The sequence below is a fragment of the Pongo abelii genome, chromosome 6, assembly GCF_028885655.2.
Source record: "Pongo abelii isolate AG06213 chromosome 6, NHGRI_mPonAbe1-v2.0_pri, whole genome shotgun sequence".
NCBI classification, from domain to species: Eukaryota; Metazoa; Chordata; class Mammalia; order Primates; family Hominidae; genus Pongo; species Pongo abelii.
The window spans coordinates 93,556,631-93,583,550 of record NC_071991.2 but is presented as its reverse complement, the minus strand read 5'-3'; the positions used below and the strand labels follow the sequence as shown (position 1 = coordinate 93,583,550).

Here is a 26,920-nt window from a genome sequence, read left to right as displayed (position 1 = left end):
GGCATATAAGATTTGAATTGGGGAAATGAAGAGATTTGAGGAGAAGCATTTTGGTAATCATGCTATTCAGCAGAGCATTTTAGGTGATAGAGTGTGTCAATTATCAAACACAGGCTAAGGTATAACAAATCACCTCAAAATTTAGTGGCTTAAAACAACAATATTTACATTTTCTGTGGGTCAGCAATCCGGGCATGGTTTAGCTGTGTCCTCTTGCTCATGGTTTCTCACAAGCCTGCAAACAAGTTGCCATTGAAGTTATCATCTGAGGTCTTGACTAAGGAAGACTACTTCTAAGCTCGCTCATGTGGTTGTTGGCAGGATTTGGACACGGGAAGACTGTTGGACTGGGGGCTTCAGTTCCTTATTAGCTTCCCTTGTTACTTTCTATGTGGACCTTTGTAGAGCAATTCAGAATATGGGGGCTTGTTTATCAAAGCATATAAGCAAGATGGCAAGAAGAACAGCGCAAGCAAGATGAGAGCAATAGTCTTTTGTAACCTAATTTTGGAATTGACAGCCCATCATTTATTTCATATTGTACTCATTAGAACCAAGTTATTAAGTCCAGCCCTCACTTAAAGAGAGGGGACTCCACGAGGGCATAAATACAAGGATATAAGGTTGATTAGGAACCATACAGAAGCTGTCTACAATGTAACATGAATTGATTTTATGATTGATTACAAGTGAAGTATGTGGTAGAGGGCAGAATCAAAGAGTACTCCTTAAAATGATATACAATGATGGCATATTCAGTGGCTAAAATTTGAGAAAGCTTATGTCTTCACTGTGATGTAGGAAGTATATTTATCCACTGTGATCAAGGCAGCAGTTATCAGGGATTTCAGCAGAGTAGACAATGAGAAAGGAAACTGAGTAGTTAAACCTTGTAGGAGGAAGGCTTAGCAGGTGGATGGTCTGATTGAGTACATGGCTCTCTGAACTTTTAGTTAATATTTCCACTTGTGGGTCTTCTAATTTACATCCTGGCAAGATGTAGATAAGAAAGTGGCTGCTATTTGGATTCATTCAGGGTAAATTTGTTTCCAGGGCTGTGAGATAAATTACAGTAATAGCAAAAGGTTTGTTGTGGTAAACCTGAACCTTGGATCATAAAAGTGGTGTATATAGGAAGGTTGATAAACACAGGCAAAGTAGAACTTTCAATGGAATAAAATAAGGATGGACTTGAAGGACAAATATAAGGGAGGTACACTAGTGAGCAAGTTCTGAGATAGAATGTTTACATGTTATTGCCATGTATGATTTATGAGTTAAATAATTTTCAGGTAATTTCAGAGGGCATTTGTGGGAATGGATGAACAACATGAAGGAGAAGTAATAATTATGGTAGATGAGCTTTAAGAAAGTGAAGAAACAGAAAAACTGGGTGTGGGATCATCATCATCACAGATGTTGAAGTCATTCAGGATCTGGAAGGACTTCTGATGACTTTTACTACACAAAGGTGGTGTCACATGACAAGTATGCCTGTAGATGAAACATGCTAGATTGCACTGTTAATGCAAATATATTCTTGGAGAGAAAAAACAAACATCCTTAGGTTCTTTATGATTTCTTTTATATTTCATTTTTTTTAAAACAAGTTTCGGGGTAATTTGTTACACGTAATAGAAAACTAATATGCTCATTGGCCTTTCCCATCTTATTGAACTCCTACATATATGTCTGTTCGTCTTGAATATGATTTGGTTTTGTATTTTTTTGACAGTCCATTTATTCTGACAAGTTCTCCCTGAAGAGACAGTTAATTGGTACATTCTCCATTATTCCTTCACCTTACCTTTCTAGGTTATTTTCTGTTGCAAAGCCCTCATTCAAGATCCAGAAACGACTCACTTTAGAGCCAGCAGGACCCTCTCTGAATTACTGCCTCAGTTTTCTTTCCTGGCTGACAGTTCCTATCAGGTTAGATTGGACTAGTCTTCGAGTTGTTTCCAAGAAATGAGAATAATTTATTAGGTTGTTAATTAAACAGCAAAGGAACACCTCCTTGTTGTAATAGTACTTCAAGATTTTAGTTGAAAACTCAGCACTTCTGTCTTTTGAAGTATACCCTGAGGTTTTCCATTTTCTGGAAGGTCAGGTTTTTTTTTTTCAGTGAAAATTATTCTAAGTGTTCCTTATACTGGGTACTTTCAGAAAAAATAGGAATTTGAGAAAACAGCTTGCTGTGGGAAAAATGTCTTTTTAGGTCTTCCTATTTCCTGAACAGTCTTCAGCCTTCACAGCATCACCCTTACATGCATGGCTAAAGCAACAAATGCAGGGCTCACTGGCATTGAGTGGTCCAGTCCATTTTTTTTTATATTCCTAATATATAAGAAATGAAGAAATGCTGCAGATAAGGTTACAAAATGATGATATATTTTCAATGCTGACATTGAACATTTATGCTTTTAAACACACACAAATAAAAACATGTAATGACTTATACTTGGAGATAACATAAGAAACATAGATTTTGAGGCCCTTTGTCAAAATAAGGCCAAGGCCAAAAGTTCTCCTTTGATCTTTCTGTGATTCTTCTGTCTTTACAAGTGAATTTTCCCTCATAAAGGCTGAAAATCAGATCCCTCTCAAGAATATGTAAACTTTAATGTGGTGCCTTAAGATTACTCAGAGAAATGAATCTCTAATGATAGAATGTCATATGATGAGATCAATATTTGTTGGGTTTGGTGTAGTAGCTCTCTGAAATCATTACATATGTTTACCTCACTTGCCAATTAAGGCAAGTGAGATTTTATTTTATAGAAGGTAGCTATTACATTGAGTTGTCTTTGCATATGATGTAATATTAAAATATAACCTTTACAAACTATCATTATTAAAGATTTTTATGGGCAAAATTATTTAGAATGTTCTTATACACAGAGGACCAGTTTATGATAGACATTCAAAGCCATCGAGATGTTCTCTGTGACTCTCATAGGTCGCTAATGATTATCATTTCTTTAGCTGGGGCTGTGTTTCTTGAAATCCTGGAAAAAGGATCAAGGCAAATGATCACATTCAGCAAGATAAGTATTCTAAATAAAACTAATTCTAGTATATTAATTAAACTGTGTATGGATCCACTCACCTAGGCTTCATTTGATACCTCAAATAATCTAAATATTTGTTTGTGTAGTTTAGTAATCAAACTGCCATGATGACAACTGTAACATAAATTTGATTAAGTGGTAATATATATCTTTATTCTAACGATATTTATTTTAACTTAAGATGAAAACATATAATAATTGTTTTCTTAAATTTATGACTGCTTGACAAGTATGTCTTCTAATATGAAACTGCAGTGTTGAGATTTCATCTAGCTTTCCAGTTCTACAGTATGGTGGCTTCAAAGCTTCAGAAAATTTCAGAGCATGTCTAGGAAAAAAATTATATGGAATGTTACCTACAAAGTCAAGATCTCTAGATTTGTATTTATCTATGTCCACCTGTCTTTGCACTAAGAGAAACAGAAAATAGATATAGATATATTTCTAACCATAAACAACAACTATTTTCAATTGATAAAATATATTTTTATATAATAGCACTTACATAAAAGTACTACTAGTAAGCATTCATAAATGGTAGATATTATGATAAATGGCTAATTGTTATCATAGTATACATTTCTTAATAACAAAAGCCATAATTCTCTAAGAGTATCACTCAAAATTCGTTTTGATTAGAAAGTCTGTAATATTTTAACATGCATATTATATTACCAAATATGCTTATGAAAAGTCAATGAAAATTATGATTTTTTCATATAAGGGTTCAAAAATTCATAAGCTAAATGCCTTTCCTAAAATAAGGACAATCCTTGGACTTCACCATCTAATCTAATAATGACTCATTAGAAAAAATGTAGGTAAGACCATACATAGAATGACCAGGAAGCAAGCAGCCAGGTATACTAAAAAAAAAAAAAAAATTAGGATTTGCACTGAGACATACAAATTTAATCATGTCTTTGCAACTTGTTCAGGATAGCCTTCAACAACTCAATGTTCTTTATTCTCAGTTTTTGACTTTGCAAATTAAAGATCAAATACCTATACTTCATTGGTTTGCTGCAAAGATAAAATGAGCTAAGTATCTAGTAGTTTGCTTGGATATAGGAAACACCCATAAAATCCTGTTATTATAATTACTATTATATTAAGAATCAAATGCAGTTTTGTATGTTGCTTTTCACACAGCAAAAAAGCAACAAAAAACCTCTATAACATACAGTTCACACTTTTGTTTAATATTTAAAAAAATCTACATCTACACAAAGATAAGTTTAATAAACTTAACTACATTTTCACACGAAACTAAAAGTGAAATGGGTAAGCTATCACTTATTACATTTATGCCAAAAGTGAAACTTCATTTCAATGAAGACAGAGCAAATTATAAATTAAGAATCTATGCCACAATTGGAGTAAGATCATAGAAATGGCAGAGTTCAGAACTTCAAGAATTGATCCCTCTATTAAAGCAAAAATGAAGCTGGCAAAAACTGACAGAATCAACCTTTCTGGAACTCTGGAATCCAATCAAAAATAGAAAACAGGAGAGTGCTTAATGAAGAAAGAAGGTTCTAATGTAAAGTAAGAAAGCATTGTTATGTTCTGGTTCATTCTCCTATAATCTCCTATTTTCTAGCTTGGATACAACATCTAAATGAAGATCCACTAGGAAATATAGAACTTGAACAACACTGTAAACAGTAGACCTCGTAGACACACATAGAACACTTCACCAAAGAGCAGAGTGCACATTCCTCTCAGGTGTACTTGGAAGAGTCTCTAGATAGACCATATGTTAGGCCACAAAACAAGTCTCGATAAATTTTAAAAGGTTGAAATCATACAAAGTGCCTTCTTTGACCACAATGGAATGAAGCTAGAAATCAATTGAGAAAAACTAGAAAATTCTCAAATATGTAAAAATTAAACAACAAAAAGAAAAACAATCCAATTAAAAAGTGGTCAAAAGACTTAAATAGTCACTTCACATAAGAAATATGAATGGCTAAAAAACACCTAAAAAGATGTTCAATATCATCAGTCATTAGAAGAATGAAAATCATAATCACAATGAGATACCAATTCACATCCACTAGGATAGTTATAATAATATTTATTTTAAAAAGGAAAATAAGTATTGGAAAGGATGTAGAGAAATTGCAACCCTTATACATTGCTGGTGGGAATGTAAAATGGTTCAACTGCTATGGCAGAGGTTGACAGTTCTTCAAAAAGTTAAATATGGAATTACTATAACATCCAGCAGTTAGCTATTCCTAGGCTTATACCCTTAAAATTGTAAACAGATACACAAACAAATACTTGTGTATTAACATTTATAGAACCATTATTCCCAATAGCCAATATATTCATTAGTAGATGAATGAATAAACAAACTGTGGCATATAGAATAAAATGGAATTCAACTATTTAAAGGAATAAAGTACTGATACTTGCTACAAAGTAGATGAACATAGAAAATGTTATTTGAAGTGAGAGAAGCCCATGACAAAAGGCCGAATACTGTATGAATCCATTTGTATTTATCTAGAATAGGTAAATCCATACAGACAAAAACACACTGGTAGTTGTCAGAGGCTAAGCGAGGAAGGGAATGGAAAGTAACAGCTGAATGGGTATAGGATTTTATTTTGGCATGATGAAAATGTTTTAGAACTAGATGGAGGTAGTGGTGATTGTACAACATTAAAATGTACTGAATTTGTCACTGAATTGTTCATTTTTAAATGGTTATTTTTATGTTGTGTGAATTTCGCCTCAATTAAAATAGCAGTCTTTTAAAAGGTATCATTACTGTCCAAATTTTGAGACATAAACAAAACCTATTCACATTTTAAAATGCTTTTACTTTTGAAACCTACATGTTTTTGTGAAAATTGTGTTTTTATGTCACATTTCATGGTAATGCCTGTTAACATCCACACTACAGTTTTTTTTTTTTTTGCATTTGGCAAACAATGTTGTGCCTCACTTTGTATAAAATAATAAACTCTACTGTAGTATTTTAAAATATGTTTAGTTATTTCAGTGGTAGAAAATAAAAATCCTCAAATTTCTAAACTGTATTATTTCCCTGAACTATTCAAAATCTTTGGTATAGTGCCAACTAGAATATTATAAACTGTACTTCTCATCTGAGTTAATTATGATCTGATGTGCTTTTGGAAACTTTATCTAATTTTGGCAATAGTATCCCATTGCATATTTTAAATGCTCAATGCTAGGTAAATATGAAAAAGAAATCAATAGTTTTTCCCTTTTTATAATATTTACAATGTTATCCACCAGCAGGTTCTATTTCAGTCTCTCTGTTATTAAAGGAGAGACTAGACTCAATTGCAAACAATTAACGAATACCACCCAAACTTTACTTTCATGTTTCATTAACAGAATTAAATACGTTGAAGGTGTGATTAAATAATTTACCAAAAAATTTTGGTTATGTTTTGTCCTTCTTGCTATGAGACTAAAATAACGATAGGTATTCTCCCTTTTTAAACACATGAAGGTATCTCCACATTAGATTCCAAATCCGAGAACTTTCCTAATGGGTATTTTGAGTTACAGAGCCCAACCAACAAAGTTATCTTCTACTACTTGTAGATACGTACCTAAGGTCTATTTGGATGACAAGGTCAATGATAGGACATTTAAGAGTCACAGCTTTGAAAACAACAGAAAGCATCATGGGCCATGCTAGACATTTAAATGCAAGAGCCATTCTCTTCAAAGGACTATGAAGACTTGGAACAAAACATCAGTAAGAAATACAGAAATGTTTAATCTGCTTTAAAGAATATATTACATTTTGACATTTCATTGTTGTAAAGTGAAATATTTATTAACTACAAGGGTATAATATTTAAAGCACATGTCTTAGAAGCAAGACACTATAATTCTAAGTTTTTCCATGTTTGTTAGAAAGGCACATTGCTATACATGTATTTTTTAACTGGTTTGTTGTGTCATTCAACATTATATTTTCTTGGTTATTTTTCTAGTAGAAACGAAAATGCTTAAAGGTACAGATGGCCTCCTTTTTCTCTTCCTTTTAGTCTCTCAATGTCAAGTTATTACTAAAATTTAAAACCACCCTTTTTGTAGTCCCTATTTCAAAAACTTATTGGGGCAGCTTTTGCCTATATGATCTTAGCTAGGTTGAAGGAAGGCCTGATGACCAGTGAGCATAAGGAGAAACAATGAAGAAATTTAAAAACATTTACTTAAAGACTATTACTAAAACATGATAACTTAAGGATGAAAATAACAGGTCAGATCACTGAAAATGAATATCAATAGCTCTTATTTTCTCATTTTATACCATTTAACTTTTATATGGTGCTGTTGGACTCAGATACTAAACGTTATGTATGGCTACCTAATGTTGTTTCCTTTTTCAAAGGGCAAAATCATTTACAGTTCTAATATGCTACAATGAGATAACGATATATTCCTTTAACGGAAAATGTGTTAAATAGCTGAAGTGGGTAGTCTGAAGCAGAGTAACAGGTTAACAATAATTTCCAAGAATTAACATGAAAACTTGTCTTAAAACGTAAATGTAAATTAAAAATAATAAAATGTATATTCCCCTTTTTCTTTTCAGCAGTCATTCCTTTGTACTCTGGATGCCGAATGTTGCAATACTGTCTGCCCGTGAACCTTTCCATTCTTACAGCAAATCACTGGTCCATAAAGAGAGACTGTAGTGATTCTAATGCTTCTATAAAAAATTTACTTATTGGCACTGTCATCAGAATAAATTTAACTTTATTTTAAATGCTGCAAAATGTAAATCTCTAATTATTTTACATTTCTGGACATGGGGTATTAGAATTATGATTGCTATATGATGTATTTTCTAAAGCATCAGATCATTAGCAATTTGAAGAATGATTAAATAGTTACCTATCAAAAGCCATGGTAAATATGAGAATTTTAATAGTGACACAAAGCCTTCACTAAATTATGTTGAAGTAAATATATTTTAAGTTTACAGTCTGGAAATCCCTAAGCTCAAAATTACAGTAATCTCTACTGTGTTTTGTTTCTTGTTTATTGATTATCCCTTAGCCTAGAATACAACCTTGGAATATGACATTAAAATAGTTCAGGGATATGTGTGTGTGGAAATATATATATATTTTTTCCACTGGAAATATATATATATTTTTCCCACTGGAAATATATATATATTTTTTTCCACTGAAAAGAAAATATATATATATATTTCTTTTTCCCACTGGAAATATAAATATATATTTTCCACTGGAAATATAAACATATATATAGAGATAAATAGATATAGATATATTTTCCACTGGAAATATATATAAAATATGTTTTTATTATATATAAATATGTAAATATAAATACATATTTTTATGAAGAAGAAATATTTGTTCTCATAAACCTAAACCATGTGAAATAGCTCCCTTAAAATTAGATAACAAAGATTTTTTTGAAAGTGCCTGAACATGGCCTTTATTTCATGTAAACTGCAGAAACATTTAGTTCTTTAGAAGACAATACTATTCACTTTTGATTAAAAGATGGTAAATTAAATTAAATCAGGGACAAGAAATATTTTACTCAGTCCTCTAGAAGTTAAAGCCTATGGACTTGTATTAAAATGAAAACATTTTTACTAAATGTCATTTTAAGAGGTTAACTTTTCCTTTCAATTCTCATTTCTCTACACATCCAATGCCATGAGAATGGATGTATAAATGAATGGCCGATTAGATAATTTTCCAAATGGATAATCAATGAAATCTGAGCTTGTTAGTTGGTGTGCAGTTCAGTGAGCATTTATAGGCTCAACTCCTGCCACAAGTGAACTGATTGAAAGGACCAGCAGAGGTTTTTCTAAATACGACACCATTGTTGTTTTTATCAGAATGATTTCTATCATTTTAATATGTGTCACACTGGATAAATTTATGCACATTTATTCCTGTCAAAAGGAAAAATTAATGTTGTGATGTTGACTCCTTGATAAAGTATTTTGAAACTCTTTACAATGAACATTAATTAGTACTTTCTAATGGATCAGAAATTTAGATTTGATCCAAACTATTAATTTATTCATGTAGTTAAAACGATTTATTGGAGAGCTAAAACAATATTTGTATTTTTTCACACATTTATATTTAATCATTTGATTGGAAAGAAAGGAAGAGGGAATGGCAAGGATAATCATCTTTAGCTTCAAATCTATTTTTAATGAACTTTTACTCCCTCAAGAGAGTTATTTATCATTCTTCACAGGCTAAGCTTTTATTTGCCATTTTATAAAATTAGAAGTACTCCTTTTTTTTTTTTTAGCCAAAAATATAAGGAGACATCAGTTCTATAATCTGCATTAATGATTTCTTTTTTTTTTTTTTTTTTTTCTGAGACAGAGTCTCTCTCTGTCGCCCAGGCTGGAGTGCAGTGGCGAGATCTCGGCTCACTGCAAGCTCCGCCTCCCGGGTTCATGCCATTCTCCTGCCTCAGCCTCCCAAGTAGCTGGGACTACAGGTGCTCACCACCACGCCTGGCTAATTTTTTGTATTTTTAGTAGAGACGGGGTTTCACCGTGTTAGCCAGGATGATCTCGATCTCCTGACCTTGTGATCCACCCACCTCGGCCTCCCAAAGTGCTGGGATTACACAGGCTTGAGCCACTGTGCCCGAATGATTTCTTATATTGCTTTCAATCATTAAGCTTTTTTTTAATGCTTTAATTTGGATTCTTTGCAACTTGTTCTTTAGGTGAAATTAAAATAGAAGAAAATCCCTTTGCTGTTTAAAGCTTCAGGCTAAAGAATCTCAGTTTATTTAGCCAGTTCATCTAAGACTCACCTTACCTTCTTTATGTAATTTTAAAATATACAATTACGTTGTTACTGTCTATAGTCACCCACTATGTACCCACATTTTTAAAAAATAACTTAAAACATTTAGTAAAAGACTCAACTTACCACACCACACTTGTTCAAGTTCTCTCCTAATTAAAACTCTACACATAATTCACAATACATAATAGTACCAGTAGAAAAAAAGCTGTTAATACTGGGGTCTTATTTAGTGCAAATAAAATTGATGTTGGGTAGGTACAGGTGTGCAAAGGACATTGATCTGGGCTTCACATGCCTCTTCTTTAAAATATGAAATAAAAGAAACATAATGCCTACAGAAAACAAGTGGTTTGGATCACAACCAAGCAACTGCATGTGAAAATATTTTATTAGTTATATGAGACTATAAAAGTATCGTTTTAATGTATGTATGTATATGCATATATGCCTATCAATAAGGTATAATATTAAATATGTTAAGAAAGTGTCAAACAAGTATTAGAATTGTGATGTCACATACCTTATATCTCAAAATATACCCAAAACTTTTCCAAATTTTTATATTATAATCCTTTTAGTTGCTTACTCATTTTTTCCAGTAAGAGTTAATCTAGCATAATATAGAATCCTAAATAATTAGTAATGTTTAGAAATTTAAACAGATATACAAAAGTGTGGCTGGGCACAGTGGCTCATGCCTGTAAGCCCAACACTTTGGGAGGCCAAGGCTGAAGGATCACTTGAGGTCAGGAGTTCAAAACTAGCCTGGCCAACATGGTGAAACCCTATCTCTACTAAAAATACAAAAATTAGCTGGGCATCACAGCGGGTGCCTGTATTCCCAGCTATTCGGGAGGCTGAGGCAAGAGAATCACTTGAACCTGGGAGGCAGAGGTTGCAATCAGCTGAGATCACATCGTTGCTTGAGTCAGTTATAAAGTACACAACTGTTCAAAGTAGAAAGAGTAGTGAACTGTTAAGACACTAATATGCTGAAATACATAGGAAGCTAATTACTGTTAAATAGTGCTGTGGTTTTAAACTGCTTCAGTAATACTCAACGCTCTATTAAGTCAGAACTCTCCCATGTTAAACTGGCATATCATAATATTTAGTTTTATGCTTTTGGCAGAAGTCTTTCAATGAACAATAAGAATATAATTTGTTTCTTACAGTCATGTTAATTTGCATATTTTGAAATTTGGATTCTGGAAAGGATAACACAAATGATTTGATTTTTTCTGAAAATCTTTTCCTTCTTTATAAAAAGTTTTCTTTTGAAATTAATCCTTAGATATTTATTATAGTGAATAGGAATGTTAACTACCGAATACTAAATTGCTGAGATCAATCTAAAAATTTTCTGGTTTTGACTGATTGACATTTGTATATCTGTGTACATTTGTTTTAATTGATTTTTTAAATAATATCTTTCCAATTACTAATGACCATAAATTATTTTACTGCCATTTATTTTGAAAAATACTTCAAAATACTTTGTATTTTAATTTTAAAACAGTTGGATGTTAAAATGCAATATTTTAATCAAGAAGAAATATCATGAGAAAATCATTAGTAATGAAGAAGGTAAGAGCTATAGAAAGATGAGGCTTCTATTATTTACAAAGCTAATCTTTAATATATGATTTTTTTCTGACATACATAAATACCACCATTATAAAACAGTTTTAAAGTTAGTTTTAGTAGACTGCTTTCTTATATTGCTTTTCAAAGAGAATAATGAAAAATAACCCCTAATAAATATTATTATTATTCAAATCACATTTGGCCACCAGAGCCATTATTTCTTAAATCATTATACTCTGGAAGAATTGACAGAAATACAATTTCTCAATTTAGGTTATGGAAATTACTTTCAGAAATAGACATTAAAGGATTCCAAAAATTTTAAAAATAGCTATCAAAACAGCAATCAGTGAAGCAAAGCATATTCTTGTAAAAATCAGCTCATGAATGCCATCTGCTTTGCAATAGGATCCTGGCTTAAACACTAGAACAAAAAGATTTTAATAAGAAGTTTGCCTATTACTAAAAACTTTCTAAAGTTGTTGAACAAGTCTAAGGGGACAAAATAGCTTCAACAATTAATAGTCTATGTACTTTTAAGGCCACAGAGAGGTGATAACATTTTAATTGTAGCTAATTTTTTTAGCACAAAAAGTAGTGTGTACTATCATTGCCAAAATGTGATATTTCTGAAATATACAAACTAATTTTTTGATAGAAAAATCACTAAGAAAAATGTTATACTTTAAGAGAGATAAATCGAATTAAATTAGGTACCTTCTAGCTCTAAACCAATTCTTGGAATTTACATTGCTATGCAATAGATAATGTCACTTTTCTCCCCAACTCTGTAGAGAGCATGCTACACTAAACTTCCTGATTGAAGTTATTGATCATCTGGGGTAGGATGTAAATCAGTCTCATTGTGCAGAAGAAAGAGAAAGGGTGTAAGGAAGGCATTTTGGAGCTCTGGTTTATGGAATCCTCATAAACACGGTACTAGAGATAATCCATAGATACACAAAAATACTAGATGGAAATAAATGGAGAAAGTATAGTGTGGTCCATGTACGAAATGGAAGAAAAGCACAGAGGAAACAGAAGTAAAAATTGTAACACTGGGCTAGGGGCTCACGTCTGTAATGCCAGCACCCTGGGAGGCCGAGGCGGGTGGATCACCTGAGGTCAGGAGTCCATGACCAGCCTGGCCAGCATGGTGAAACCCCATCTCTACTAAAAAGCACAAACAATTAGCTGGGCGGGGTGGCAAGCACCTGTAATCCCACCTGCTCGGGAGGCTGAGGCAAGAGAATCACTTGAACCCGGGAGTTGGAGGTGAAGTGAGATAGCGTCACTACACTCCAGCCTGGGCAACAGAGCGAGAATCCATACAAAAAAAAAAAAGTAACATTGAATTACACAAAATGAATAGTGGGAGGATGAATATGGTTTTGTTAGCTTTTGCTTTGTTTTTATTTTTTGTTTCATGTGGGAGTGAGGGATTTATGAATCCTGCAAAATTGAAAATTATTTGATGGATAAAGAGGTCTTTTGACTCATTAATTAATCAAGTTAAATTATTATTATAGAGCACCTATTATGAGTCAGGTATCTTTCTGGACACTGGGTATATAGCAGTACAGATATTAAACAAAAACCCATAAATTTTAATAACAATAAATAAAATAACAATAAATAAAATAACAACAACAAAAACAGATATAATATCTTAGAAGATGATAGGCAAAATGGAGAAAAATAAAGAAGGCCATAGAGATAGAGTACTAATTTAAAACAGGTCAGTCAAGAAGACCTCATGACTCAAAAAAATAAATTCAAAAATGGCTACCAAGCATAGGAATCGGAAATTTCCAGAGAAGCAACATTACATACTCCAAAGAACATGAAAGATACAGTTACCGGAACTTTTGAGAATTATTTCTACCAGCCCGTAAAGTAAAGCTCTTTAATGATAGTTGATGACTTTTTCCTGAAGAAACACAGATATTTGCCAAATGTCCATCTGAGAAAAAGAGAATCCACATTACTGGATATCTACAATTGCCAGACTTGGTGATGGGAAGGTAATAAACCTTATTCACGTAATCTTTACAAATAAACCTTTGATCATTCTGATTCTACCCATTTTTAACTCTCTCTTACATAAAATATTCCAAATGAAGAAGAGTTCTACTGATAAATTAATAAAAATCACTGTCCACATGCTACCTTTCATTAAAATGTACACTTCTTCCTGTGCTTTTGTTAAATCATGATGAAAATACAGTATTACTAAGTCATATCTAGGGAGCAAGCTTAAACCCAGAAGAAATAAATTCTGACTGTGTTTGTATCTCTGGGATTTTTTTTTTTTCTGTGGAGTAAAGTGAAAGATTTAAGGAAACAGGTGGTAATGTTTTTCCATTTTTACTCAGAGCTAAACAATTAAATTTGTAAGTGTAAGTAGGCTGCAAGATAAAACTGTCTGGTTATGTAAATGTCAACAAATAAAATGTGATATCAGACTGACAGAGTCTTGAAAAATACCCAAAACAAATTAAATATCATTCCATATTTGGCTGTGAGCAAACAAAAAGTACAATATAGTGCTTGGATATATTTTATGGGTCGAATTTTGTCTCCTCCAAAAAATGATATATTGGAGTCTTAACCCTTGATATCTCAAAATGTCAACCTATTTGAACATACGGTCTTTACAGAGGTAATCAAGTTAAAATGAGGTCATTAGAGTAGGCCTAAATCAATATGGTAGTATCCTTATAAAAGGGAAATTTGGGAACAGAGGTAGACACATACAGAAGGAATAAATTTCTGTTGTTTAAGCCACCCGGTTTGTGGTACTGTGTTACGAGAGCGCTAGCAAACTGATACAATGCATGGGCAATAAGAACAAAATGATCCTAGTGGTAGGAAGTCAAGCATGAAACCTGCCTCTCTGATTCATCCTGTATCTTTACAGTTCATCACATGTCTGGAAAAGAGTAATGAATAAGGTAATGAGTGAAAACAAGCAAGAATTGAATTTTAAAAATGTATAAACCTAATTGATGGAGATTTAAACTGGAATTTTAAGGACAGAAGAGGAAATGCCAAGATTAAAAAAAAATCAAGCATGACACTGAATTAAGAATAAATAATTAGGAAATGTTTAATACGCCTCAGAAGAAACTAATAAAAGGATAAGAACTATGAAGTGTAGAGTCAGGGCACGGGTTTAGTAAGGGGCCATCATAAAATCACTAGCCTACTCTGGGACTTGTCTTATCTGTAAGGTGGCTGGGCTTGCTAATAGCTAAACACCATTCAACCTGTATTCAGTGTTTCGGATGCCTATATAAAAATAAACAAAGTGAAAGTAATACTTTAAATAAAGGACATATTAACTTAGATTATCAACAAAACTTGCTAAGATTTCATTGTCCAAGTACGGCAATGAAAAGATAAGCAGCCAGAGTCTTTTCAATATAAATCTTATACCATTCCTTCTATGATTATAATCTTCCCTTTAACAAATTTCTTCAATAAATTTTGAGCACCTACTTCACGCCAGGCACTATTCAGGCATTTAGGACTATAGCAGCAAGAGAAGCAAAATTCTTGCTCTTGTAGAGCTTATATTCTACTGGAGAAGAAAGACAATATTCAATTAAATACACAATATAATGTATTTAATAAGTAATATATACAAATTTAGAGGCAGAAATAGAGATTTATAGTAATAAGTAGACTTCTTTAGAGAACAAATTAAGAAAAGTCTCTCTGTGGAGGTAAAATTTGAGCAGAAATCTGTATGTAGGAGTCAGCATACGTATATCTGGGGAGAGAGAGGCACAGACTTGTGCCCTGGGTGGGGGTGCGGTTGGCACATCCAAAGAACAGCACGGCCTGTGGTCGGAGCAGAGTGAGGAGGGGAGAAAGTCTGGAGAGCGACCAATGAGGTCATGAAAGAAGCAGGGATCACATCATATATAGCCTTGTTAAGAAATTTCTAATATATTTTGAATTTGATGAGATCCTAATAGAGTTTAAACTGTGCTGCAAGTAACATAATCTGATGTACATTTTAGAAAATCACTCTAGGTGCTGTTTAGAGAACTGATGGCAGTAAAGGGAAGTGTAGAAGGAGCCTAAGGGCTGTGCACATTGTAAATAAAAGATGATGGTGGCTCTGGTCTATGATCCTCATAGCCACAGGAAGTAAATCCAAACTTTGTAAGGCAGCAGATTAGATCTCCAGTGACCTGGCCCTCCGTCGCCTTTCTGTTTGTATTTACTGTAAACCCTTTTCTCCTCCTCTTTGCTTTATGTCTGTTCATCAATCTGAAACTTTGTCCATTTATTCCCTCTAGTTACAATGACCTCCATTATTCTCTTCATAGTCCAGCAGAGGTCTCAGTCTTCATGACTCAGACCTCTTCTTTGCAACCTCTCCTGACACTTTCAGGAGGAGGACAGATTGATTCAGAATCTGATAGAGTATAAAATTTATCTTTTACACTGTATTAGATGTGTCACTGTGTTGTTTCAGCGCCTACTGAGTGGTGGAAGTTTTTAAAATCTTACTGGTCTGTGAAAATTAATAACCTGTAAACTACTGAGCTAGCCTTCTTTAATTCACATCACTATGAATATCCCTAAGAAAATTATTTTTTTAGTATAGTTAATACTTAGTAATTCACACTCATAATTAAGAAATTAATTTATTTACTTTAAAATAGACTCAAAGTATGTCTAGACATTTGCCTAGAAATTATAAAATTCACATCTTAGACTCATAGTCTCTAGAGTGTTAACGACACTGCCTGTGTATAAAATGATCTACTTGTGCACGTAATAAGACAATACCTTTGAATTTGTATACAACTATTCCATATTAAAGTATGCATTTAATTTGACCAACTGGAAAAAAGAACCACTGAATTGTGCTTTCAGGCTCAAAACGACTAGGGTTTTTCAGATTCTGGGGATTACTTGGTAATTCTACTCAACTTCCTTTATGATTAGCTTATCAATATTGCTGACACAAGCAGTAATACAACCTTTACAACCCATTGTATCAATTTCCAAGTGGATACATTTCCAAATCCAAAGTGAATACTTGGTGAGGAAAAAAATACTGATAACTTGAGACTCTTTTTAAGCTGAGCTCATTTGAATTAAGGGTACAGGGATACATATTATGTAAACAGTCAATATTCCACCTGGAAAGCCTGTTCTAATAACAGAAGTCTTCACTATTACTTTGAAAATACTGCCAAAAATCATATTTCAAAGTTGTTCACATAACTCTTTCAGTGAATTTCTAGGCCAAACCTATAAAAAGATATACCTACACATTGTATAACTAACTTAAAATTCACTTTTCAACTATATTAATAGATTAAATTCTAGAAACAACACTATGCATAAAATAATTCTCTGTATACTGGATGAAATCTCAATACAACAGAGGTTTCCTGACTCTCTAGCTATTACCTCTCTCCTTGACATGAAGACAGTTTTACTTTTAGGTTATACTACTTGAGAAAAAATAAAACCCGTAATAACGCAATTCTACTAGAAAACTAGAAAACATAAATAAATTTATAATTTACTATTATGACCATTGATGTCTATATACCTACAAGTAGACTTACAGTCATATATTGTGACATATTTTTCAGCCCACAGCCAGTGTTTAACATATATGGGTCAATGGAAATGTAACACCATCTCAGAAAAACCTGCTTAGAAACTTCAGGGTTCAAAACCTAGAGCTCAGTAATCATGCATTAGGGGAACTTCTAATTTGAACAGAAGTCTTGTTCTAAATTGAGCTATTATATCTATCAATCACTTTCTGAATAGTTATGTATATTAGATTTTCTTAAGTAGGAAATGTCTGCTTTATAGCTGATTATCCACATTTCTTATTCTCTGTTATAGAGATCTTCACAGATACATCTGTATATGTTCTCCCCTTGAAGCATACCTATATATTTGAAAATAATTAATTTATATTATTCAAAGAAACATGAAAAATTATTTTTGCTTCTGTGAGCACTAGGACTAAGGTTTACCTGAGTTTAGATTAATAAAGTTGCCAGAAATAAAATAAGCATGGATGAACTATGATGATTATATTACTTTTATCTGCCTGCCTCAGAAATGTTCTCTTTTGACCAGTAAGTGTTCCAAGTCTTCTAATGAAAACATTCCGGCTGGATGAAGAGGATACTGACCAGATAATCTCTAAGAGTCTTCCCAATAAATATCCATGGTCTAAATTCATAGTCACCTTTTGCATTATCTGTTTAACGTTTCCTATCATGCCTGAAAATGAATATTAATTATGTTTACTGAAATCACAGCTACAGTTGATATTTGGGAGATTTCGATATAAGACTTTCAATTTCATTGTCTTAAAATAATAAACTCATTTTGCTTCACATAATGTGTTTTCTTTCTTTGGTATGTTTAAGTGAATGTATGGTTTTCTACACACACACGCACACACACACATGCACGCACACACATGCACACAGGCACACACACACGCACACATGCACACACACACGCACACACACATATACACATATATAGTGTAAATTTCTAAGGCAATAATCTTCACTCTAATCTAGTATTAGGTTTCTAAGGTACTAGGAGCCTGATTGCCTCCTAAAAGTCTGAAAACACATGATTAATAACTCATCCATTGCCTTCCAACTGAAAAGAATCACTCTTACCGTATAGCCCTCGGTATACTGAAAAGGAGCCCTGGAACTTTCGTCTGCTGTTGGACTCAGAGGCTTGGGGTCAGACATAGAACGCTGCATCATCTTGGCTGTCTTAGGACTTGCTGGGGGAACTTTAGCCATATCTGGATGCAGTACTTTCTGTGGACTTATATCATCAGGGAGGGGTTTTTCATAAGGTACAAAGGCTGATTCTAAGGCTTTGCCTGGTGAAAGTGGTGAGATGGGTGAGTAAAGGACTTTGGGGGATTTGGGTGGGGAAGGAGCCAGCTGTACTGTGGAATCTGCCCGGAGGTGAGATGAATAACCAATCTCTAAAGGTGTTGGGCGTTTCTTGTCTTTGGGTGGAGATGTGGCACTCAGATATTGAGGACTTTGTGTGTCTGAATCTGCTTCTGTTTGACATCCTAAACTGCCCCCTTTGTAAGTCTTTTCAGGTGCTGAAATGTGTTTAATTATTTCTACCTTGGCATCCACTCGTGCCCGTATGGAGGGTGTTCTTATGGTTCCAACTGGTTCAGTTTGCACAGATATCTCTGCTACCGTTTGAACTGCTATGCTGGAGACTTTGGAAAGGGGTTTGGTCTTGTCAGCCTCTGTCATGCTGTCACCATATTTCCCTACACGAGCTTTCCTCCTTGATCTAGTAGGCATATCCCACTCATCCTGATCTTCATCATCAGTTTGGACGCTTGTATCCACACTCTTTTTAGTTCTCCTTCTCCTACTCACATAGCTCCGATCTGTGGCATCTTCGTCATCCGTTTGTACACCACTGTCCACTATCTTTTTAAAACTTCGGGGATCATCTGTCATATTTTCTCCCATGTCATCATACTGTCCTCGGACTTTAGCTCCAGAACTTCTCTTTTTGGGTTGTTTTTCCTCTTTTACAACAACATCTGTTAGAGGTATTTCTGAAACAGTGCTCAGGATACCAGGTGGGGCAATGTACTGAGTAACACCATCAGATTGAACGGTGTACCATCCTTGGCTTTGTGGTATTTCAATTGCCACAACAGCTGAAGCTGTGGTGGTTGCATCTTCAGTTGCCCAAAATTGACTGCCTTCCGGAGCAGCATACTGACCTTCCAAAATTGCCTGCTCTGTAGTGGTTTGTGGAGAAGCAGTTCCAGAAGGGTCATAGTTATACTGGTAGATCTGCCGAATCTTTTGCTCCTCCAGCTGCTGGTGAAGCTGTTGTTGCAGCTGTTGGATCTGCTCAAGCTGTAACTGTTGCTGAGCTAATGTCTCCTGCCTCATCATGAACTGGGCTTGCCGCTCTTCTTCTTGCTGATAGAGAAGGTGTTGCTTCATAGACTGCAGCTCCTCCAACTTTTTCTGAACCATGATCTTTTCTTGTTCTCGGAACCTTTGAATTTCCTGACGTTCCCACTCCAATTCCTCAGCAAAGCGCTGTTGCTTAATTTTCTCCAGTTCCAGGAGCTCACGCTCCAAGTCTAGCTGCTGCTGTTGTTTATCTTCTTCAGGGACAATTAAAAGAGCACTTTCATCTCCCACCACTTCAGGAAACACTTCGGATGCTGTGGTTAAAGTGGGAACAGAGTCTACCGTCTCAGCAGTAAGAGACTCCATAGTAATAGTTTGAAAACTGGCACTGATATCAATACCAGTTACTGCAATGTCCGTTTCAGATGCACCTGTTGTTATAAAATATGATCTAGGCATTGGCTGGCTATGGTGCATGGCAGGTAATGAAGTCACTGCATCAGCCGTATGAATACCAGACAAATCCCTCACTGTGGTGCTGAAAATGGAGCCGGGTTGTGTGGTGATAGCAAATGTAGAGGGTGTTGGAGTTGCTACTGAAGAATAGACAACACCGTTAGATGACCTCAAAACACTCCCCACACAATACTGGGGTCCTGGTGGTGGTGTCATTCTTGCTGTGGAATACTGTGGGGTACTAATCCCAACTCCAGAAATGACTTGTCGTGTTTCTGGATATGGACCTGTAGTCTTGCTTGAATAATCCATTACCTCACCTGAAATACAGGGCAGAGTTATAGTCCAGTTCCCAGAATGAATGATGCTTTTTGAGTTTGAAAACCCTCTCATCTTGATGAACATAATGAGTGAGACTGCATGCAAATCCACAGGGTAACCTAATTAGATGCGGAATGAAAGCAATGTTGAACATGCAGGCACATGCAGGTGATTTTGAGCAGAACAAATTTTTTTAAAAAATGAAGGAACAAAAGCGCACATGTACTCCAAAATATGCTGCTATAACATCCAAAGAAAGAGAAAAAGTAACAAAACTGGAAAAGAAGCCACATTTTCATCCTGAAATAAGATGAGGAACACCATAATGACATTTCAAGGAAAGGTCTGCTGCCACATCATACTGACCTGTAGTAACTCTCCCTGAAGTCAGATCTACCGCTGTGTCAGTTCCTTCAGAATAATCAAAAGCATTCTTACTTTTATAGAAAAAATGTCCAGCTTCTGCTAAATTTGTGTCAGACATGGAAGGCTTCATTCCCCCAATCCCTCTATAACCATATGGCCCTGATCGATCATACTGATAGTGGTCATCCCTATAACCAAAACGATCCTCAGGAAGAGTAGTTGCAGGCTGCTGTGCTGTGCAGCTCCTTCCAAATGGTAATTTATAAACCACATCACAGCACACAGCTCTTCTCCCTGCAGTTAAATCAACGGGTTTTTCATCATCTTCTATTATTTTGGTCATCACACTTGAAGTAGACTCATCCACTGTTACGACTGTTCTGTGAGACTTGGTTGTACTGAGATCCACTGCTTCCCCATCAGTGATCCCCTGGGATATGGTGCTATCAGTCCATCCATTTGTGACACCAACAGGAGGCACAGTGACAGGTTTTGTAATAGCCAATGTCACTGCATGTGCTGGAGTACCTAGAGATAAGTTTATTGGTGCTTCTTCCCTAGCTATAGGAAAGACCTGGTCACTTGGTATCCTGTATGGGGGCTCAGCATGCTTTGATTTTGTAAGTTGGAGTGGTGTTGTCATTGCATGTTCTACACCCACTAGGCTTTCTGTGCCTGTAGTGTAACTTGCACTAGCTGTGCATGTGACAAAGGTCACTGTCTCGGTGGTCAGAGATATAGGAGTCACTATGGATGATGTCACACTAAGATTTATAATAGAGGGTTGGACAGCACTAATTTGTTTCCCATAAACTTCATTTGTTGTGATTTGCCTTTTCACATCCATTGTAGAAGCAGAAAGATCAATACATTTATCAGTTGTTTTAACTTCTACCTTTGGTACTGTACGCAAATCAATTACATCACCAACAAGTTGCAATTTTCCATCTTCTTTATACTGAGGCTTCTCTAAAGGTATGTTATCTAGAGCAAGAGGCTCTGGAGGAATTGTTATGGAAATGCTGCTGAGACCAACACTAGGAGCTGTACTTCTGCTTGCTGAAACCTCAGTCTTGGAAACTTCAGTAGTGAGAAACTGTGTAACTGATGTAGGAGCTGCTTGAAATGAAGAGGGTGCTGTGACAGGGGTAGCAGAAAATGTCTGTAAAGCTCCAGAGATGTAGAAGGTCTGTTCTGAAGAAATTGGAATTTCTACAGCTGTCACAGGAGGAAATACAGAAAACATAGGTTCAACAGAAACCAGATCTTTGGAGGGTGATCCCAAGGGCCAACTGGTAATTGCTTGACTAGCAGAAGAATCTGTTGGAGTCCCAGGTTCAGATGGCAATGTAATAACTACATAAGTTTCTGTGAGGGATTTGGAAAATCTTGGTGAGGACTTGTTGGAGTGTGGAGAAAGTGGGGAGGTAGGGGAAGGCAATTTATAATCTGCTGAAGTCACTAAATTTAAGGTCATACTTGAGGTTAAAGATAGGCCTGTTGGTTTGGGGTGTATATCTGTTGGTTTTTGTGTAGTTGTTGGAAGCTGAGAAATCACTGGTTTGGGGGCGATTGGAGGTTTGCTTGGCTCAGGCCTGTGGGTAAATACAAGTCCAGATGGAATTGAAGATGGCTTAGGAGGAACAGGAGGAGGTGCAGTGGTACATATTCTTGTAACAGGTAATCCATTACTTCTCAGAACAGCTGTGGTCTCTACAGTAGTAATAGCATCAAACAGAGGTGTAGCTGTAGTCACTGGAGCTGCAACTGTTAACTTTTTTTTAGGAAGAATAGTTGGTTTAGGTGAAGTTGGTGGAGGAAGTGGTGGGGGAGGAGGGGGTGGTGGTGGAGGAGGAGGAGGAGGGGGAGGGGGAGGAGGAGGAGGAGGTTGAGCTGATATGTCCAAAGAAGAACTTCTAAAGAATGGGCGAGGTTTAGCTGGAAGAGAGGAAACAGAAGGACTGCCAGATGGTAACTGAGATGCAGGTTTTTCCTGACCAAAGGTCTCTCCAGATGTAAAGTATGTAGTTGAAAGCTGCTCTTTCATTGGAAGGGCTATTACAGAAGAAGGTGGGTGATCAAACACGGTTTCGGATAAGCTACTTTTTGTTAGTTCAGCCTCCAACTCCTTTTTATCTCTGTAAGCTTCCAAAACTTCCAGAATGATTCCATTCCCAGTTTCCTTCTTGGCTTTCTTCACTGGGTCCTTTTCAGATATAGATAAGTCAGTAGAAATAGTGTCAGCAACTGGCCCTTCAGGTTTAGGTACTACAGATTCTACGATAGAAGATGCCATATCAGATAAGGAAATAACAATACAATCAGCACTAGCTCTACCATCTGGTGTGGTAGTCCGATCTAAAGATACACTTATTTCTTCTGGATAGTCTATAATGCTGCCTGGAAAATAAGTTGATGAAGAAATTTCCTCAGAGCCTTCAAATTTAGTTATCATGTCCACTGGCTCTGTATAAACTGTGGTTATGCTATCCAGGGTAGTAATGGGTGAAGAGCTATCTGTGGTATAGACCGAAGAAACAGATGATGTGAGAGAAGGCGTGTCAGAGGGTGGCACAGATGTAGCACTTTCTGAAGGCTCCGAGTAGGTCAAAATCAGCGATTCATGGGCAATTATCTCTTGAATTTCTCTCGTATAATCGGTTACATATTCATCCTCAATTTCTTCTGTTGAAAAATGTTGGGTTATTTTAACATCTGGGATAGAGAGTGTTGCACTGCTGGTCGAATCTGTAAGAGACGCTCCTGAGAGAACACTTGATGTCAAAGATGCATCGGGCATTCTGTCAAAGTCCATGGTGGACTCTGTCATATCCTCACCAATGGGGGCCTGGGTTGGGCTAGATCCAGGTGTTAACTGCATCTGTTGCCTCTTCATAAGTTCTTCATAGGCAGCATCAGCATCTAGTAGATGCTTTTCTTCTCCTGCAGAAGTTACCATAGTACCCAGGTCCACTATCTCATGGCTTTCTGGGATGATAAAAGAGCTTGAAACAATATCTTCCTGAGGCACAACAGAATGTAAACTTTCTAACTCATAAAACTCTTTCTGGAGGTCTGTAATTTTCTGCATAGGATCTTCATAAATCTGTTCTGAAAGTCTTATCTTTTGCTCTCTTCCTTTCTGCTGCATAAATCCATTTTCTTCTTCTTGCCTTGTTAGCAGACTGCCATCTACCGATCCATTGTATGTATCTTCTACTAAAGATTCATAAATATAATCCTCTATTAGCATCCCACCATACAAAGGCTCTTTTTCAAACACTTCATCTCGTTCATTTGCAGCTGGAAAAGCTTTGTATTTGTGTGGTTTATGCATCATTTCTTCATACATCTCCTCAGCACTTTTTAACGACTTTTGGCTACCTTCTTTCTGCATAATAGATTGCTCATCTGTTGGTGAGTATAATGACACAGCTGTGGGCAATTTGTAAACTTTTTGTACTTCTATTATTTTTTCCGGGCTTATTTCGAAACCTTCTGGGTCTGATTCTATGCTAGGTGAATATTCAGAACAAGAAGATCTATGGAGCTCCTCCATTTCTGCAGCCTGACGTAACTCTTCTGTCGGAGATGCATCTTCAATGGGAGAGAGATTACTAGGTGGTGTCTTTGGCCTTTCTCTTCTTCTCTGAGCTCGAAGTTCATCTTTGTCTTTCTTTGATTTTTTACTAGAACTCTTTCTTTGTTGCTGTTCTATTTCCCTCTGCTTTTCTTGCTCCTTTAATAATTCTTCTTCCTCTCTCAATTCTTCTTCCTCTGAAGAATCTTCAATAGTAGGCAAAAGAGGGCCATGTGGTCTGTGCCGAGCTTTGCGTTGCTGTTTGCTCTCTCCTTTTTTGTGACTCGGGCTACTGTCACTGTCCTCATCAAGTGATGATACTGATGTAGGGGATGTACCAGGAGTGAAGCTGGAAGCATGCAGACTCGAAGATCCCTCTCCCCTTGACCTATCTTCAGGTGAGTCTGTCAGGCTTTCCATTTCTAATTCTGGCTCTTCATCAAAATACAAACTTGTTTTTTTCTGTGATGACTCAGCAGAATATTTATCTGCTATTGTACTGTTGAGCTCAATTGTTTTAAATCGGCGTAGCCCTCCTCCTCCAGCAACTACAAGTTCTTCACTTTCCTGACTTTTAGTTTCTCTGTATTTAAGTTCAGGACTTTCGTCAAATGCTTCATCATCTTCATCATGCCATGAGTGACGTCTTCCTGCATCATCATCAATGCTTGTGCTACTTTTTCGAGTCAGTCGTCTGTGTTTCCCTGCTGTTATTTTGCCTTTTCCCTTTGTTTCTTCCTTCTTCTGGCTCTCAGTACTACTACTAATCTCTTTGAGCTGGTTTCTGATGAACTCATCATCTTCAGAACCTGAAGCATCTTCATCAGCACTCATTTCTATGATTTGTTTTCGAATGAAGTCCTCCTCTTCCCCTGATCCTTGGCTGTCTTCCTGTTTATACTCATCACTGCTTGACGAGCCAACACTAGTTCTTCGTTTTCTTTGTGGAACAGGTGAGTTTTCACTTTCACTACTCTCTTCAACTGAATCGTAAGGCTCTCTTCTAGCAGTTATGTCATCAACAAACTCAGACTTCTCTTTATGGTCCTTGCTGGAAGGAATATCTTGTTGGCTATCTTTTTTAAAAGTGTCTTTCCTTTCTTCTTGACTCTCTTTGATCTCCTCTTCTGAAATAGTAATTTCCAAGGTTTCAGATAAACTCTGAGTTTTCTCTTGGTCTTTAGGCTGTTCAGGAGAAACTTCATGGGGTTGTGTTTTCTTTTCTGACTTTTCATCAGCAAGTGTACTTGCTTGAGCTTCCAAAATAGATAGGACTGTACTTTCTAACTTAGCCAAATCTGAGGGGCTGGAAGGGCTGCTTTCTTGTGAAAAAGAGTCCTTTTTGAGTCCCTTGAGAATATCCTTTTCGTCAGTTGGAATAAGACTTGGAATTTCACCAAGTGAGCTTGATATTCCATCAGAAGAATATCCCGTGTCGCTCAGACCTTGGGGGCTTTTAGGCTGCTGAGAACTTGAGGTGTCTGATTTGTCATCTTCCTTTTCCTAAGCAGGGAGATAAAGATACAGGAAAACTTAACATGGTTAAACTAAAAACATGGCCTCTCCATTACTACCAAATAACTATTAGGAACTGAAAAATAATTTTGGAAAATTTTTTCAACCATATGTCAGTATTTTTTAAAAGTTTGAGAAAAATATTGTTGATATGCGTTGATAAGGTTAGTTTCCATTTAAACTAAATTTCATTAAATGTCAATTCTCAATGACATTTGATCTTCTTTCATAAATACTCTACCTTTTCACATTTCAATGTCATTTTCCCTCAAAAATCCGATTATTTTTCTCAATAAATTTGCTTTAGGATAAAGTTTATAAATCGTGATTAAGACGTTTAAAGATAAATTTTCTATTAACATAATTTATACTTTTGGATTATGAGGTCAGGTAAAGTTCAAGAAAGTATCAGACAATGGGCTTTGTGCCTGGCTGCAAGTTGTAAGGGATGTTGGAGAATTTACTAAACAAAAAAAAGCAAGTAACATGCCATAATAACATATATGCCATGTACCACAAATAATTTTGTTATCATTCTTGTCAAATGATTCCAACAATGCACTGCTTTTAAAAGACATTTTGAAAGTTATGAAACACTATATATACTTGGTATTATTGTTAATATCATTATATCACTTGGAATGAATGTTTAGTAATTATGTGCTTTGAAAAAGTTATGCAATGATTGGTCTGACTCATCAGTTCAGTTAAAGAGAAATATCCAGCTGTTATTTTTGTAGAGTTGTTAATCACATTTATCTTCAGCATCTCATCTCAAAGGTGTTTCACTAATGTCACTTAGAAATACCTTCTGATTTTGAAATCTTGTTTTATCTTGAAAAGCAGCTTCCTAAACAATAAATAGCTTTCATGAGCAGGAGCATGGGCTTTCCAGAGATCTGGGACCCTTAGCGACACACCACAACCTTGAACTTGTTGCCTTTCTTGGGCTATGACGATGCCATGACAACAATTTAGGTTCAAGAATCAGAGAGGCCTTAAATAAAAATTAAATATAGAGACTTGTTGCATAAAGACTTTTTTGCTAATTAAAAATATATATGAGCAAAATACAACTGATTCAGTTAGTTGTCCTGTTTAAAGGAGAGTGTCACAATAGTCTCACAGCCTACAGAAACGAGGGGTTAGGGGAACAGCTGCCTAAGAGCATGCTACAGCTCATTCTAGCCTGTGAGGCCACCAAAATTCCACTAAGTCTGTATCTTGTACTGTCTCAATATTTTTAGTGTGCGTTGGCATGAGCTCTTC

The 26,920-nt window shown here is 35.6% G+C and overlaps 1 protein-coding gene across 5 annotated transcripts in view; it reads right to left on the bottom strand.

Annotated features, from left to right (window-relative positions):
• The window catches only part of PCLO (piccolo presynaptic cytomatrix protein), a 416,642-nt gene that overhangs the window by 180,061 nt on the left and 209,661 nt on the right, over positions 1-26,920 (bottom strand). For 4 of the 5 annotated variants that reach the window (XM_024249810.2, XM_054559581.1, XM_054559583.1 and 1 more), the window contains exons 5-6: positions 20,557-25,639; positions 18,175-20,189 (exon numbers count right to left, since the gene is read on the bottom strand). In XM_024249810.2, coding sequence (XP_024105578.2) covers positions 18,175-20,189; positions 20,557-25,639 — 7,098 coding nt within the window. The remainder of the gene's footprint in view (positions 1-18,174; positions 20,190-20,556; positions 25,640-26,920) is intronic. The other variant, XM_054559582.1, reaches the window with a different exon arrangement.